The following is a 14699-nucleotide window of genomic DNA, read 5'->3' on the forward strand; positions in this document are numbered from 1 at the left end:
GGGCTAGCTTGGCTGTCAGAAGGGAGAGGGCTCTCCTGGTTGTCAGAGAGAAGGGGGCATTCTTGGTTGTCAGAGAGGAGGAGGGGGCTACCTTGGATGTGCCACAAAGCAGGGATACAGCTGCAGGAGACCTTCCTGTGAGACCTGCCCTGGGGCGAGGATGACAGCCAACACTTGCCTTCCGAGGCTGTAGGGCCAGGGAGTAAGCTCGTCTAGAGCCCCCTCCACCAGGCTGATGGACACAAGTGTGGGATGGTGTGGGAAAGGCCGGATGACTGAGAAGTGTAAGTGTCCCTGTACCCTGAGTCCAAGTCGCAGTCCCCAAGGAGGGGCCGCCGGCTTTGTCCTTGCTATGCTCCCAAATGTTTTACGAACAAGCTGGAGGCAGGGAAAGAATGCTAGAAGTTCTGATGACAGCAGCTGGGAAAACAAACTCATGGACTCAGAATTATTGCCACAGCCCAGACAGCTTGGCCTAAACCAATAAAGATAACATTGAGCAGAGCCTAAGGCAAGCCTATATATAGACTGACGGGTAGGCAGAGAAGGCTGCCCTCTTCTTTCCTTCTTTTCTGCTTGGCTTATCTATAATTTCTTTCTCTTTTTCCTTCTTTCCTTCCTTCCTCCCTCCCTCTCCCCCCTCTCCCCTCCCTCCCTCCCCCCTCCCTCTCTTCCTCCCTGTTTTTGTTTTATTTTCTAGATAGATTTCTTTGTGTAGCCTTGCCTGTCTTGAAACTTAGCTTTGAAGACCAGATTGACCTCAAACTCACAGAGATCCACCTGCCTCTGCCTCCCAGGTGCTGAGGTTAAACCTGGAGTGTTTATGTGCGCTGTCTGAAGGTTTTTCTCTGGGCCTCTGTGAGAGGTGCAATAAAAAGATACTTAAAGAAACACCATCAGAAACCACCTCACAGTTTGTATGGCTGCAGGTTAGTATGTGGCAACTCTGAGAAAATGTCAGTGGGTCCAGAAGCATGTACAAGAAGGCAGGAGGTACAGAAAATTGAAGAATCTGAAAACACAGCATTGGGGGAGGACAGATGAGGCTGAGGGTTGCCTCCGAATGAGGTGACAACTGGGCACGGGACTCAGGAAGACCACATGTACCCCAGACGCTGGTGCCCAGCCAAGGGCAAATGGGTGTGTGCAGAATGGGGCCGACTTGGAATCAGCAACAAAGACTAGCAGTAAGGACCGCTGTGCACTGAGCAGCCGGGAGTAGGGATCTCACCAAGAGCATTCTGGTTGCCCTGGGCCAATGTTGAGGCATCGATTGGTACCAGGCTGGGGCAGGGTAAGAAGGCATGTAGAGCAGACTCAGACACCAGCCACCTGGAGTCTCATGAGTGTGACTTCTTGCACCCATGTGAGCCCACCCCCTCCCTCTTCTGCCCAACCGGCCTCCCCCTTGCTTCCCCTCACCGTGGGAATAAACTGGATTTCATAGGCATCCACAGGACCAGGAGCCCGGGTCCACTCTGTCCGGACTGTCGTCTCCTCCAGGAGATGCATCCTCATGTTCTGGATGGCTGGCACCTCTGTCCAGAGTGGAATAAGGAAATTGCTTAGCCTGGGGCAGAGCCATGGCTCCCCAGTCACTCAAGCCCACCTAGGGAGGCACATCTTAGGTTCCCACTGCCCAAACTCAGGTTGGGAACACTGGAAAAGGCCCAAAAAGGGCCTGGGCGCCCCTCAATTTCTCCCATGTTCAGTACATTAAAAACTCCTTAAAGACAACCCTCTGTCCAGAGAGCTAAAGGTCAGACTTCCCACTGGCGTGTGCTTATGGTTCCACTACCCCAGTGAACGGGGTCCTGCTGGTTGATACCCCCCCCACACACACACAATCTACAAGGAACAAGTCCTTCCATTCTTCCTCTAGGCCCCTAAGCCTCACGCTTCTGCTGCCAGCATCCCTGTACCCGCCCCACTGTATGGGAGAAGGCACCTGGCTCACCTTCCCCACAGTCGTCCCCAGCATAGCCTTCTTGACAGACGCATCTGCCCTGGAGACACTCTCCCCGGCCGCGACAGTCACCTGGGCATGTCTGGATGGCACAGTCTGGGCCTCGGAAGCCCTCGACACACACACATTGGCCTGCACGGCACAGTTCCCGTGGGCCACAGCCCCCGGGGCAGGCGCTGGCAGGAGGCTCCTCTTGCCCACAGTCCTCACCACTGTAGCCGGCGTAGCACAGGCACACTCCCTGCACACAGCGCCCACGGCCACGACAATCAGCTGGGCAGGTGCGAGTGGCGCAGGCGGGGCCGGTGTAGCCTGGGTCGCACACACAGCGCCCATTCTCACAGCGGCCGCGCCGGTGGCAGTCGGCCGGGCAGGTACGGATGCTGCAGTCTTCGCCCGCGTAACCCGCGTGGCACACGCACAAGCCATCCTGGCACACGCCCTGCTGGCTGCAGTCGCGCGGGCACCGTCTCACACCACAGTCCTCGCCCGTGTAGCCATCATCGCACACGCAGAACCCGTCCAGGCACCGGCCGCGGCCCCTGCAGCCGCCGGGACAGCTGCGTGTGCTGCAGTCGTCACCCGAGTAGCCTACGTCGCACACGCACACACCGTCCTCGCAGTGGCCATGTCCGCGGCAGTCCCCAGGGCACCGACGGCTCCCGCAGTCCTCGCCAGTGAAGCCCACATTGCACACGCAGCGGCCGTCCACGCAGCGCCCGCGCCCGCGACAGTCACCAGGGCAGGCGCGCGTGCCGCAGTCCCGGCCTGTGTACCCGGGCCAGCACACGCAGCGGCCGTTCTCGCAGCTTCCCCGGCCGCGACAGTCCCCGGGGCAGCTGCGCACCCCGCAGTCCTCGCCGCTGTAGCCCGCGTGGCACACGCACACGCCATCTTCGCAGCGCCCTCGGCCCCTGCAGTCCCTCGGGCAGGTGCGCGCGCTGCAGTCCGCCCCTGTATACCCGGGCCAGCACACGCAGCGGCCGTCCTCGCAGTGGCCCCTTTGGTTGCAGTCCCCGGGGCAGCTCCGCACACCGCAGTCGTCGCCGCTGTAGCCCGCATCACAGATGCATTCCCCGTCCTCGCAGCGGCCACGGCCATGACAGTCACGCGGGCACGTCCGCGTGCTGCAGTCTTTGCCTGAGTACCCGGGCCAGCACACGCAGCGACCGTCCACGCAGCGCCCTCCCTCGCCGCAGTCCCATGGGCAGCTCCGCACGCCACAGTCTTCACCGCTGTAGCCGGGGTCACACACGCAGCGGCCGTCCTCACAGCGGCCTCTCTGGCTGCAGCCCCGAGGGCAGTTCCGCACCCCACAGTCCTCACCAGAGTAGCCGGGGTTGCAGATGCAGCGTCCGTTCTCGCATCGACCCTTCTGGTTGCAGTCCCGGGGACAGCTTCGCACCCCACAGTCCTCACCAGAGTAGCCGGGGTCACACACGCAGCGCCCTTCCTCGCAGCGTCCTCTCTGGTTGCAGTTGCGAGGGCAGGAACGCTGGCTGCAGTCGGGGCCCGAGAAGCCAGGGCGACACACACACACACCCTGCACGCAGCGCCCGCGCCCCTGGCAATCTCCGGGGCAAGAGGGCCAGCCACAACTGGGGCCGCTGTAGCCGGGGAAGCACACGCAGCGGCCTCGGACGCAGCGACCCTGGTCGTTGCAGTCGTCTGGACAGGTCTTGGAGGCTGAGGGCGGGGACGAGGTGGGCGTCCTAACGTCGGTGGGGTCTGAGCAGGTGGGTCCACCCCAGCCAGGCTCGCAGGAGCAGGTGCAGCGGCTCAGGTCGAAGACACCGTGGAGGCTGCAGAGGCTGCGCACGTCGGTCTGGCCTGGTGCGGGAAGGAGAAGGGAGTCCCAGCTCGTATTAGCAGATGGCCGGTAGTTTCAGAAGGCCATTTTAGCTCCTAGTTGCTTAGCGTATATGCCCTCTTGGGAGTGTTTGGGTCGACTCTCCACGTTATATATAACCTTCAGTGCACACGTCACCCCTAAGGAGCAGGAAGTGCCACATTTTCTCCTTTGTACCAAGATCCTTAATGTCACCCTAGGCACCTCTCCCATCCTGATCTTCTTCTCCCTTCCTCTGTGCCCCGCCCCCATCAGGGCTCACCCGTTCCAGCCTGCGCAGCCGTGGGACAGCACCCTCCTGAGCAGTGTTCCTTGAGTCCCTTCACCAGCTCCTCCAGGATCTCCAGCCGGACCTTCAGTGCCTGCACCTCAGAAGCAGGCACCGGGGGTTCAGTGCCCGGGGGACAGCCACAGCCAGCCGAAGTGGGCAGGTTAATGCGGTGGGTGAATACCACCTGCTTCTCCCCTCCTTCCACAGTGTGCTCATACAGCTGAGAAGAAGGGCCCCCTGGCTGGGGAGGGGGCCGTGGGGCTGGAAGGGTCACATTGGACCGAGGAGAGAAAGGGCCTGCTCCGGCTCTGCCCAGCAGCACCAGGAGAGCGAGAACAGTCCTTAGGGCACATCGAGCTGGCATCATTCAGGAAGCTGAGGAGAGAGAGGGCAAGTGTGAGAACTGACTCAGCTTGGACGCAGTCACCGGCGCATCAACAGAGCCGGACTAGTAACAAACTCAGCTCTGGTGATGAGAATCTGAGCCTCAAGGGTAGCCTCTCTGGGCAGATCTGGTCCTAGACTTTCTAAGTCATTTGGCCACTCTGTCTTCCCTGCTTAACCGGTTTCTGTTTGTTCCACAAGCTGGTCTTGTGTCTTCTGTATGTTTCTCTGTCTAGAATGCTCTTTCCTTGGCCCCACAGCTGGCCTCTTACAGTTGTGCCTTTAACGGGCATAACTCCGGCCATCCTTATGTTGGGCAGAGCAGCTTGTTGTCCCCCCCCCCCATCACGATGGCCTACTCACACTCCTCAGGGTAGCATTTAGTGTGGCCTAGACATCTGTGTGGGTTTTGTGTTTTGTTTTTAACCTGTCTCCCACCACTAAAAGGGAGGTCCATGAGAACAGAGACCTCACCTGTCCTGGCTCGGCTGCATGTACTTGGCAGGAAAACTGGTCAGATAAAAACTTCAGCCCACACACCTGTGCCGAGGGAGTCTCGCAGATGAGGCCAAGGCCTCCCCAAGCACCTGGAGCCAGCCCCCTAGTGCCCACTGTCTGACAGACCGGCACAGGTGAGGGCACAGGTGCGTGCACAGGTGCGGGCACAGGTGCGGGGCTTCTTCAGCTCCTTGCTTCCCTCTTCTTTTTCTTCCTCTTTCTCTTCCTCCCCTCTTTGCCCTCCTCCTCCTTTTTCAACGCAGGTCTCCTGTAGCTCAGGCTAGCCTCAAATTCACTGTGTAGCCAAGGATGGCCTGAACACTTGCTCCTCCTGTCTGTGCCAGCATGAGCAGCAGATGCTACTCTGCTTGGCTCCCCCTTGAGTTATAGTCCTTCGCTCTCCATTAAATCCTTCCCGTTAGCCTTTAAAAAGAAATACGTTTATTTGTTTGTTTATGATGGGGAGCTGGGCATACCAGAGAATGCCTGTGGAGGTCAAAGAATGACTTTCGGGCACCCCTGGGATCTCACTTGTTCCTCAGGCTTGGCGGGCAGCATCTTTACCCACTAAGTCATCTCTCCAGCCAGCCTACTAATTTGTTTGTTACATTTTGTTTTTTTGAGACAGCGTTTCTCCATGTAACAGTCCTGGCTGTTCTGGAACTAGGTCTGTAGACCAGGCTGGCCTCAGACTCACAGAGATCCACATGCCTGTCTCTCGAGTGCTGGGATTAAAGGTGTGTGCCACCATGCCCGCTCATCTTTTAATTTTTTTTATTCTTCTCTCATACATTACATTCTGATGGTAGCTCCCCTCCCCCCACTCCTCCCAGTTCCCTCCTCACCACCTCCCCTCTGCCCCAGAACCATCCCTCCTCCATTGTCCTTCAGAAAAGAACAGGTCTCGTAGGGATATCAGTTGAACACAATATAACAAGTTGCAATATGACTAAACCCTCATATCAAGGCTGGACAAGGCAACCCAGTAGGAGGAAAAAAGCCTCAAAAGTAATACCTCTTAATTTTTTTTTAATGAGCTCAAATATCTCCAATTTAATATCTTCCTCAGAACTGTCAAATATCAAGATTTACAAAACTGCCAGGGCGCACAGGTGGAGTAGGACCCCGGAAAAGACCCATGTGTATGTGGTCATTAATGAATAACTAAGATACTATGGCAATTAAAAAGAGAAAGGGTGGGACTGGAGAGATGGCTGGGACTGGAGAGATGAGTGGGGCTTATCACTCTCGCAGAGTACCTGGGCTGGGTTCAGTTCCCAGCACCCACATGGTAGCTCACAACCCTCTCTAACTCCAGTTCTAGGGGGTCTGATGCCCTCTTCTGGCCTCTACAGGCACTGCACACAACTGGTTCACAGACAAGCAGGCAAAACACTAGTACATACGAAGATAAATAATAACTAAATCAAATAAATAAATAATGTTGCATCAGTTAAAGAACCATACAGGGAAAATAGGAAGAATTGGTCCCCCACCTTATATACAAATATAGAAACCGCTGTGGCAGGGATCACAGTCCTAAATACAAGAGGAAAAGCAAAGGTTCCCATAGCAACGTAGAAGAAAACATGGGGAGAGACCTTTATGATTGGAGTAAGTGAAAATTGCTTAAGTGAGGCACACAAAACCTAACCACAGAAGAATGAACACAGTGGGCCTTGCTGGAAGTGATAACTTCACTCCCTGACTTGTGTCCTCCTTGCTGAGAATGGAACATGCTGGGCAGAGGCTCCACCACGGACTTGTGTGTCTCACTCAAGAATTGAAAACATCTGGTCATCAAATGACATCAGTAAGAAAATAAGACAATTCACAGACTGGGAGAAGCAAGTGAGGCAAACAGAGAGAGAGAAGGCGCTACGGCGCATGCCTGTAAGCACAGCGCTGAGGAGATGGGGCAATGTGGAACGCTGGCCTCCACATGAGTATGCACGCACACAAACATACACACGTGTACACCATTTAAGAGTGTGTGCTACTCTTGCAGAGAATCTGAATTAAGTTCCCAACATCTGTTTTGGGCAGCTCACAACCACCTGTAACTCCAGCTCTAGGGGTCAGATGCTCTCTTCTGAACTCTGGGCAACTGCATTCATGTGCACACGCACACACATACACAACTGAAAACTAAATCTGAAATTTTAACTACAAACAAATAAACCTGGGTCCTCTGTAAGAGCAGTCATTGTAACCAGGTGGTGGTGGGGCACGCCTTTAACCCCAGCACTCGGGAGGCATAAACAGGTGGATCTCTGTGAGTTTGAGTTCAACCTGGTCTACAGAGCAAATTCTAGTACAGGCTCCAGCCTGGTCTACAGAGCAAAATTGCTAGAACTCTAGGATAGGCTCCAAAGCTACAGAGGGAAACCCTGTCTCAAAAAAACATAACAAGCAAAAAAACAAAAACAAAACATAACAAAAACCAACAACAACCATTGTTTCTAACCACTGAGTGTTTTTTGGTTTTGTTCTGTTTCTTTTCCTAAACTGTTGTCATTTTGATAAAGGATCCCAGACGTCTGATCCTCCTGCCTCAGTCTCTCAAATTTTGGGATAACAGGCTCACACCACCACACACCACTGGCTGTTAACGGCTTTGTTTACATTAACTGAAAAGCAATTGAACTGGATGAATGACAGGAGAGGGAGAGACAGAACAGAATATTATGCAACAAGAAAACCTTCCTCTGTCTTTGCTACACATGACATGAATGAATTTCATGCATGTGCCAAGCAGACTCAGAAAGACAATGTCCTAAGTGCTATTATTTATGGGAGGCCTATGAACAGGCGGAGCTAAACTGTGCTCTTAGGAGACAGGACGTGTGATTACACTTGGGGCTACTACAGACTGGAGGAGGCACGGGGCGATTCCTGGGACGTCCTGTACCTTCACCTGCACTGGGCTGAACAGATGTATGTACAGCTCACTGAACTCTACACGTAGGACCTGTGTGTCAGTGTCTGAGAATTATACCCTGTGATTAAAAACAAATCCTTGCCCCACATCGCAGGCCTCCAGCCACCACACTTAACTACATTTTCCAGCCCTTTTTCCCTATTCCGCACACACGCCTCAATCCACTCCAACTGGCTTCTCCACCATTGTCACGATCTCTAACCAACACCCCCTGTGGTCTCCCACCAAATCTAAGGGATGTCTGTCTTCATTTTCCTCAACATCTCTCAAAATCAATAATAAAGCCGGGGCAGTGGTGGCGCATACCTTTAATCCCAGCACTTGGGAGGCAGAGGCAGGCGGATCTCTGTGAGTTAGGGGCCAGCCTGGTCTACAAGAGCTAGTTCCAGGACAGGTTTCAAAGCTACAGAGAAACCCTGTCTTGAAAAACAACAACAGCAACAAAAATCAATTTAAGTTAGCCGCGTCTTCCATTTTGAAGCAGTCTGTGATGTCCAATATTCCACCCATGGCTCCTTCCACCGTGGGGAGCCGGGAATTGAACTCAGGTCATCTGGCTTGGCAGCAGGCACCTTGACCCACTGAGTCACCTCACCGTACACCCCCCACTGTTCTTCATTACCTACTTTAGTCTCCCTGCTCCTCACTAGACCTCTGTATCCACAGTGGCCCCTCTGTGGAGCATGCTAAACCTCTGTATCCACAGTCGCCCCTCTGTGGAGCATGCTAAACCTCTGTATCCACAGTCGCCCCTCTGTGGAGCATGCTAAACCTCTGTATCCACAGTCGCCCCTCTGTGGAGCATGCTAAACCTCTGTATCCACAGTGGCCCCTCTGTGGAGCAGGCTTGCTCCTCACTCCAGGCTTCAGGTCTCCAGCCCACGTCACCCAGAGAGGCTGAGGCCCCATCATGATATCCATGCAGTTCTTGCTTGTACTGTTTATGATGGTTTGTGAGCTTGTATAAAAAGGACTCTCAAGCTCGAGATGACAAAGGGTGCTACCATTTCTCTCTTTGTTTTACTGGCTGCTCTGTCTTGCATTCAGCACGGCCAATGTCCTCAGTAAGTATTTATTGACTTTAATAATGACAGTAAAATTCAGTGTAAGCCCAGGACGAGCTCTAAGGCTGGAGTGAAGAACAGGACCAAGGTCAGGGCTAGGACCACGGACAGTGTCTGGGCCTGGAAGTCTGGTAGCAACAGTAGCTGTGCTGAAGAGTCAAGGACCAGGAGGAGAGGACTGGACGGCACAAGCATTTTGGAAAACAGGCAGAACATACACTGTGCAATAAAACTGAACATATACAGAGCTGCTGAGCCCACAGTGACTCCTAGGAACACAACAACATGGCAGAACCTGACACCGCAGCCCCGAGGGGAACCACCAAATACAACAACATGTTAGAACCAGACACAACAGCCCCAGGGGGAACCACCAAATACAAGAACATGCTAGAACCAGAGACAACAGCTCCAGGGGAACCACCAAATACTACAACACAGCAGAACCTGACACCGCAGCCCCGGGGGAGAACCACCAAATACAACAACTGGCAGAACCAGACACAACAGCCCCAGGGGGAACCACCAAATACAAGAACATGTTAGAACCAGAGACAACAGCTCCAGGGGAACCACCAAATACAACAACACAGTAGAACCAGACACCACAGCCCCAGGGGGAACCACCAAATACAACAACACATTAGAACCGGACACTACAGCCCCAGTGGAACCACCAAATACAACAACACATTAGAACCAGACACCACAGCCCTGAGGGGAACCACCAAATACAACATGGCAGAACCAGAGACAACAGCCCTGAGGGGAACCACCAAAGCATCTATCAGCTCTTATTGAATTAACTGTGGCTTATTCACACTGTGGAATAAAAATTCCTGAGGACTTAAAGGCCAGCCTGCTCTACAAGAACTAGTTCCTGGACAGCTAGGACTGTTACACAGAGAAACCCTGTCTTGAAAAATAAAAACAAAACAAAAAACAAAAAAACAAAAACAAAGACAAACAAAGAAAAACCAAAACAAAGTGGGATCCTGTGGATGGCTCCTAAAGGAACAAGGCCAGAGAAGAAGGGTGCTGGGAATCTCTAAGGAAGTCTGAGTGGGCGCGGTGGGCCACACCTGAGACCCCAGCCCTTGGGAGGCGGAGGCGGGCGGTTCTCTGTGAGCTGCAGATTGACGTGGGTAGGAGAAAGTCTCATTTTCCACATTTTACTACAACTGTCCATTTCACGTGTGGACCTGACATGTCACAGTCGCAATGGAGGCCTGGCCCTGGAAGGACAACTTCTGGGAGTCCCTTCTCCCCATTCACCACAGGGGCTCCAGGAACTGAGCTCACATCATCGGGTCTGGCAGCAAGAGCCTTTGCCTGCGGAGCATCTTGCTGGCCCTTGAAGATGTTTGTGTATTCATCCACCTACATTTTTATTAATTTTTATTGTGCTAGGATCAAACCCGGAGTTTTGCATTTCTAGGCAAATGTTCCGCCTCTGAGCACTTCCTGTGGAAACGGAAAAACCCAAACTGAGGGGGTAGGGTTTGGATCAGGAGGTGGTAGGGTTTGGACTCAGGAGGGGGTAGGGTTTGGACTCAAGAGGGGGTAGGGTTTGGATCAGGAGGGGGTAGGGTTTGGATCAGGAAGGGGTAGGGTTTGGATCAGGAGGGGGTAGGGTTTGGATCAGGAGGGGGTAGGGTTTGGATCAGGAGGGGGTAGGGTTTGGACTCAGGAGGGGGTAGGGTTTGGATTAGGAAGGGGTAGGGTTTGGATCAGGAGGGGGTAGGGTTTGGACTCAGGAGGGGGTAGGGTTTGGATCAGGAGGGGGTAGGGTTTGGATCAGGAAGGGGTAGAGTTTGGACTCAGGAGGGGGTAGGGTTTGGACTCAGGAGGGGGTAGGGTTTGGATCAGGAGAGGGTAGGGTTTGGACTCAGGGTTCCTCGTTTCTTTATCTGGATGTGGTTGTGGGCTCCCTACAAGTGGAGAGACAATTTGAAAAGAAAGAATGAGGCAGGGAGCAGGAAGAGGTGAGCAGGGAGCAGGACGAGGCAGGATGGGTTCCAACTGCTGAGAAAGTTGAGCGATGCTGGCAGGTGCCCAGCGTCTAGAGCAGAGAGGCCAGGAGAGCAGGGCAGCCTGAACACTGGGAATGTTGACCGGCCAGGAAGGAAGGGCTGTAACACCTCTCTCCCAACAGACACATTTCCTAGCTTCAGGGCCACCAGACACAACGCTCCCTGACTGGTATTGAGAGACAGAAAGGGGCCGCTCCGTTGGTGGGGTGCCCACCTAGCACAGCTCTAAGTTTGATCCCCAAAATCACATAAACCAGGTGTGGCGGCCCATGTCTGAAATCTCAGTACTTGGGAGGTCGAGGCAGAAGGACCAACAGGCCAGGGCCAGCCTCCGCTACATAGAAAATTTAAGAATAGCTTAGGTTCTGTAAGACCCCATCTCAAGGAGTAAAATAAAATAAAGAGACAGGAGAGCCAGGGAGAGGCTCTTTCCATGGGAAGTGCCTGCTCCTGGCAGAAGGCCATGAGGCAGGGCTGCCCTTCCTTGACAGCAAAGCCCTTGGTGGGAGGGGGCTCTGGCCTGCCTGTCACTCTGTGCTGAGACAGAAAATCACCCCTGCGCCAACTGTGGGGTGCATGTGCGCGCGCACACACACAAATACACGGCATAGGCAAATACAACCCCTGCATTTGTCTTCAGACACAGATACGCGTGCACCTGTACATGAACCCTCATATCAACACAAATAAGGCAGCATTTTTTCCGATGTGTGAGCCCCTCAGGGTTGCTGCATCCCTGGCCCCTGGGGGATGCCTAAGAAAGTGGATTACACTGGCGGAGAGGGCAGCTGAGTCGGAGAACTGAGCTGTAGTGGGAACAGCACAAGCGGCTGCTCTGTAAGTGGGGGGCGGAGGGTATGTACTTCCCGCTTGCTTCCTCGCACCCCTTGGGCCCTCTAGTTGACCAGTCTCTTCACGCAACTGGATCCTACTTCACACTCACTTAGGTGATGGGGGGAGAGGGTCTCTGCAGCAGGAAAACGTACAGAAACCCCACTGGCTTCTCCAGAAAGGCTGCTGAGGTTGGTCTAGAAGAGAGGTGTGACCCTCGGAGACCATGCCCCATAGTTCCTTTCCCAGGCCCTCCCCTCCCCCTCTCCTGTCACCATGTGAGCGCTCCTGTTTCCCCTCCCAACGCTAGGAAAATTCTGACCCTTCTCTTGGCACTGGGCAAGCAGAGATTTGGGTGTTTCTTGTGTCTCCCTCTCTGACTCTCTGAAATATGTTGGGGGGCCGGCCGCACCCTCTCTGCATCCGACTATACTTGGAGGACTGGCAGGGTGGGGGCGTCTTCCCAAACTGTGACTCAGTACCTAGGTATTCAGTGTGTGGCCAACTTTGACACTTTATTCACTGGGGACCATTGGTCCTCCTGGGTGGGAGAGGACAGACTTCCATGAGGGCTGACCCAGGGGTGGGGGCTGATCCAGGGGTGGGGTCTGGCTCCACTCCAGGGTCACATCACCTCCCCCTGGTAGCCCCACTCCCAGCGAAGTCCAGCAGGACCCGGGAGTGAGAAAGCAGGGAGTCTCAGATACTGGGCTGAGACAGGTCGAAAAGACGAGCTGGGGATCCAGGTACCTCTTGTTTTGGGAGGAAGCAGATGGGCCATGGGAATAGAAAAATTAAGAGAAAGGATTTCCAGACCCCCAGTGGGAAAGGTCAGGGGGAAAGTGAGAGACAGGAAGATGGGTTCTGGTTCTTGCACCCATGGCCAGGGCTTGAGCGGAAGAAAGTGTGACTAATGGAGGTGCTGGGTCTCCAGGGGTTGGAGGTAGCCAGGGACAGCAGGAGGGAGGGGCTGAGATCCGGGAAGCAGGGGCGGGGCCGCAACAGCTGCTGTTTCCTAGTTACTTCCCAGTAGTTCCCCTCAGTTCCACTTCCAGTTGTTTCTAAGCCATTAAATTCTTTCCAGGCGAGATAAGAGGCCCCGCCCGCCCCACCCGAGCCTGTCACGGGTATTGGGGAGTGGGTGGGAAGACTCAGGCACACAGAAGCAGAGAGCCTGGAAGGGGGACAGAATGAAGACACAGCCCTGTGCCCTGTGGGGACATCACTCAGTCTCTGCAGGCTCGCTGAACTGTGAGTCATGGGTGCAGAGAACTCGCCAAGAACAAGTTATGGGATCGTCTCTGCAAGCTCTGAGCCCTTCCCATGCCCACGAGTCTTCTCTGTCCCATTTCAGCACTTCCGAAAGCCTTGCACCTCCCCAGACCTTGTTCTCAGCCCCTGTTACTCCGCACGCGGTTACTTGAAAAATCCCCATTCTGCACAGCTTCCTCTGCCCCATCCCGACACCAGGCTCAGCAACTCCAGCTCTAGCATTCAAAACCTACAGTGCTTTCTTTCCTCCCAGTGTGCAGCTGGACAGCTCAGCCCAGCCTGGTCCTCCTTGCTGCCCCTGCCTCCTGATCAACTGTACCCTCCTGACTCCGGGAGTCCCACAGTTCCCAGACCCTCTCAGGTACCGGCATCCCCTCCAAACCTTGGTGCATGCAACACACACCGCATTCTGCCTTAGTCTCCTGAACACCCCTCCAGAGTCTGCCTGCATTTTCTCTGAGCTGAGCAGAAAGCCCCTGTCCTGGCAGGCACTCCTGCGACTCTTGCGACTGTGGAGCAGCTCAGAGGGAAACCCTTCACCGCTCACCACTCCTCTGGTCTTCCCAGAGCTCTGTTACTTACCTGGAGAGCGTGGTGGCTTGTGGTGGCTGCTACACCTCTGAACCTGCTCAGTCCCGACCCCAATAAAGGAAGTGTCTCAGGCAGGGTAAGCAGCCCTCAGCAGCCCTGGACTCTTGGGGGGACCCTTCCCTTGTCCCTTGCAGCAGAGCCAGTACCAGGACTGTGGATCTCACAGCGGTGACAGAAAAGCAGGGAGCCCGCAATGAGCAGGGGGAGGAGAAGGGGAGGGCCAGCATGAGGTCAGGGAGGGGAGCGGAGATAGGGCAGGTCTTCCTACCCCTCCGGCCCCTCCCACCAGCCCCCTCCCTGTCCAGGACCAGAGTCATCTCCCCTGTACCCTCATCTCAACCTCTCTGTCCCTTATTTTACCCCCATGCCCTTCCCTACTTCACTTTTAACCTTCTCCCCACCGCAGTTTCTGAGCAACCTGGCATTCTACCTGGCATTCTCCGTTATTCTCTCCCCACCTTTGGCCCCTTCCTTTAGCCCATTTCCCCTCTCTGCCAGCACCATTCCTCATGGTCTCCATCCCTACCGCCAAGCCCCCTTCCCCTCCTTCTTAGCTGCTGCTATGAGCTGGATCTCACCCCATTTGTTGCTCAGCACCTCTTTATTTATCCCTAAACTCCCCTTTGGTTGTACTGTGCAGGTGCAGAGGTGGGGATGAGAGGCAACCGCACACTCAAGCTTGAACCTCTCCAATGTAAGATCATTCCTGGGGCTCCTGACTGCACCCCTCCCTCACTCCTCCCCTCTCCTGCTTCCTCCGCTGACTTGGACTTGAGCAGCCCTTTGCTGCTCATTCTGCCCAGCCCCTCTCTGATTCCCAGCTCGGCATCTCTGCCCTGTTTTTCACTGCCCCAACTCAGCAAATTCCTAGAGGAATAGCAAGTGAGACTAGGGCACTGGCTGGGCAAAAGCTTGGCTGAACACCAGGACATCCAATTTGGGAAAGTAGTAGTTGGGGGTGTGTGGAGATTAGGAAGGAATGGTAGAAGGTCGAGAGGT

General features: G+C 54.5%; 1 protein-coding gene across 5 annotated transcripts in view; it reads right to left on the reverse strand.

Moving 5' to 3' along the window:
* Positions 1-13866, reverse strand: part of Tnxb (tenascin XB) — a 60170-nt gene extending 46304 nt beyond the window's left edge. For all 5 annotated transcript variants that reach the window (XM_075979483.1, XM_075979482.1, XM_075979480.1 and 2 more), the window contains exons 1-4: positions 13692-13866; positions 4078-4461; positions 1958-3796; positions 1423-1538 (exon numbers count right to left, since the gene is read on the reverse strand). In XM_075979483.1, coding sequence (XP_075835598.1) covers positions 1423-1538; positions 1958-3796; positions 4078-4453 — 2331 coding nt within the window. In that variant the 5' untranslated portion in view covers positions 4454-4461; positions 13692-13866. The remainder of the gene's footprint in view (positions 1-1422; positions 1539-1957; positions 3797-4077; positions 4462-13691) is intronic.
* Positions 13867-14699: the final 833 nt, after the last annotated feature.

The sequence above is a fragment of the Microtus pennsylvanicus genome, chromosome 7 (assembly GCF_037038515.1).
Source record: "Microtus pennsylvanicus isolate mMicPen1 chromosome 7, mMicPen1.hap1, whole genome shotgun sequence".
NCBI lineage: Eukaryota > Metazoa > Chordata > Mammalia > Rodentia > Cricetidae > Microtus > Microtus pennsylvanicus.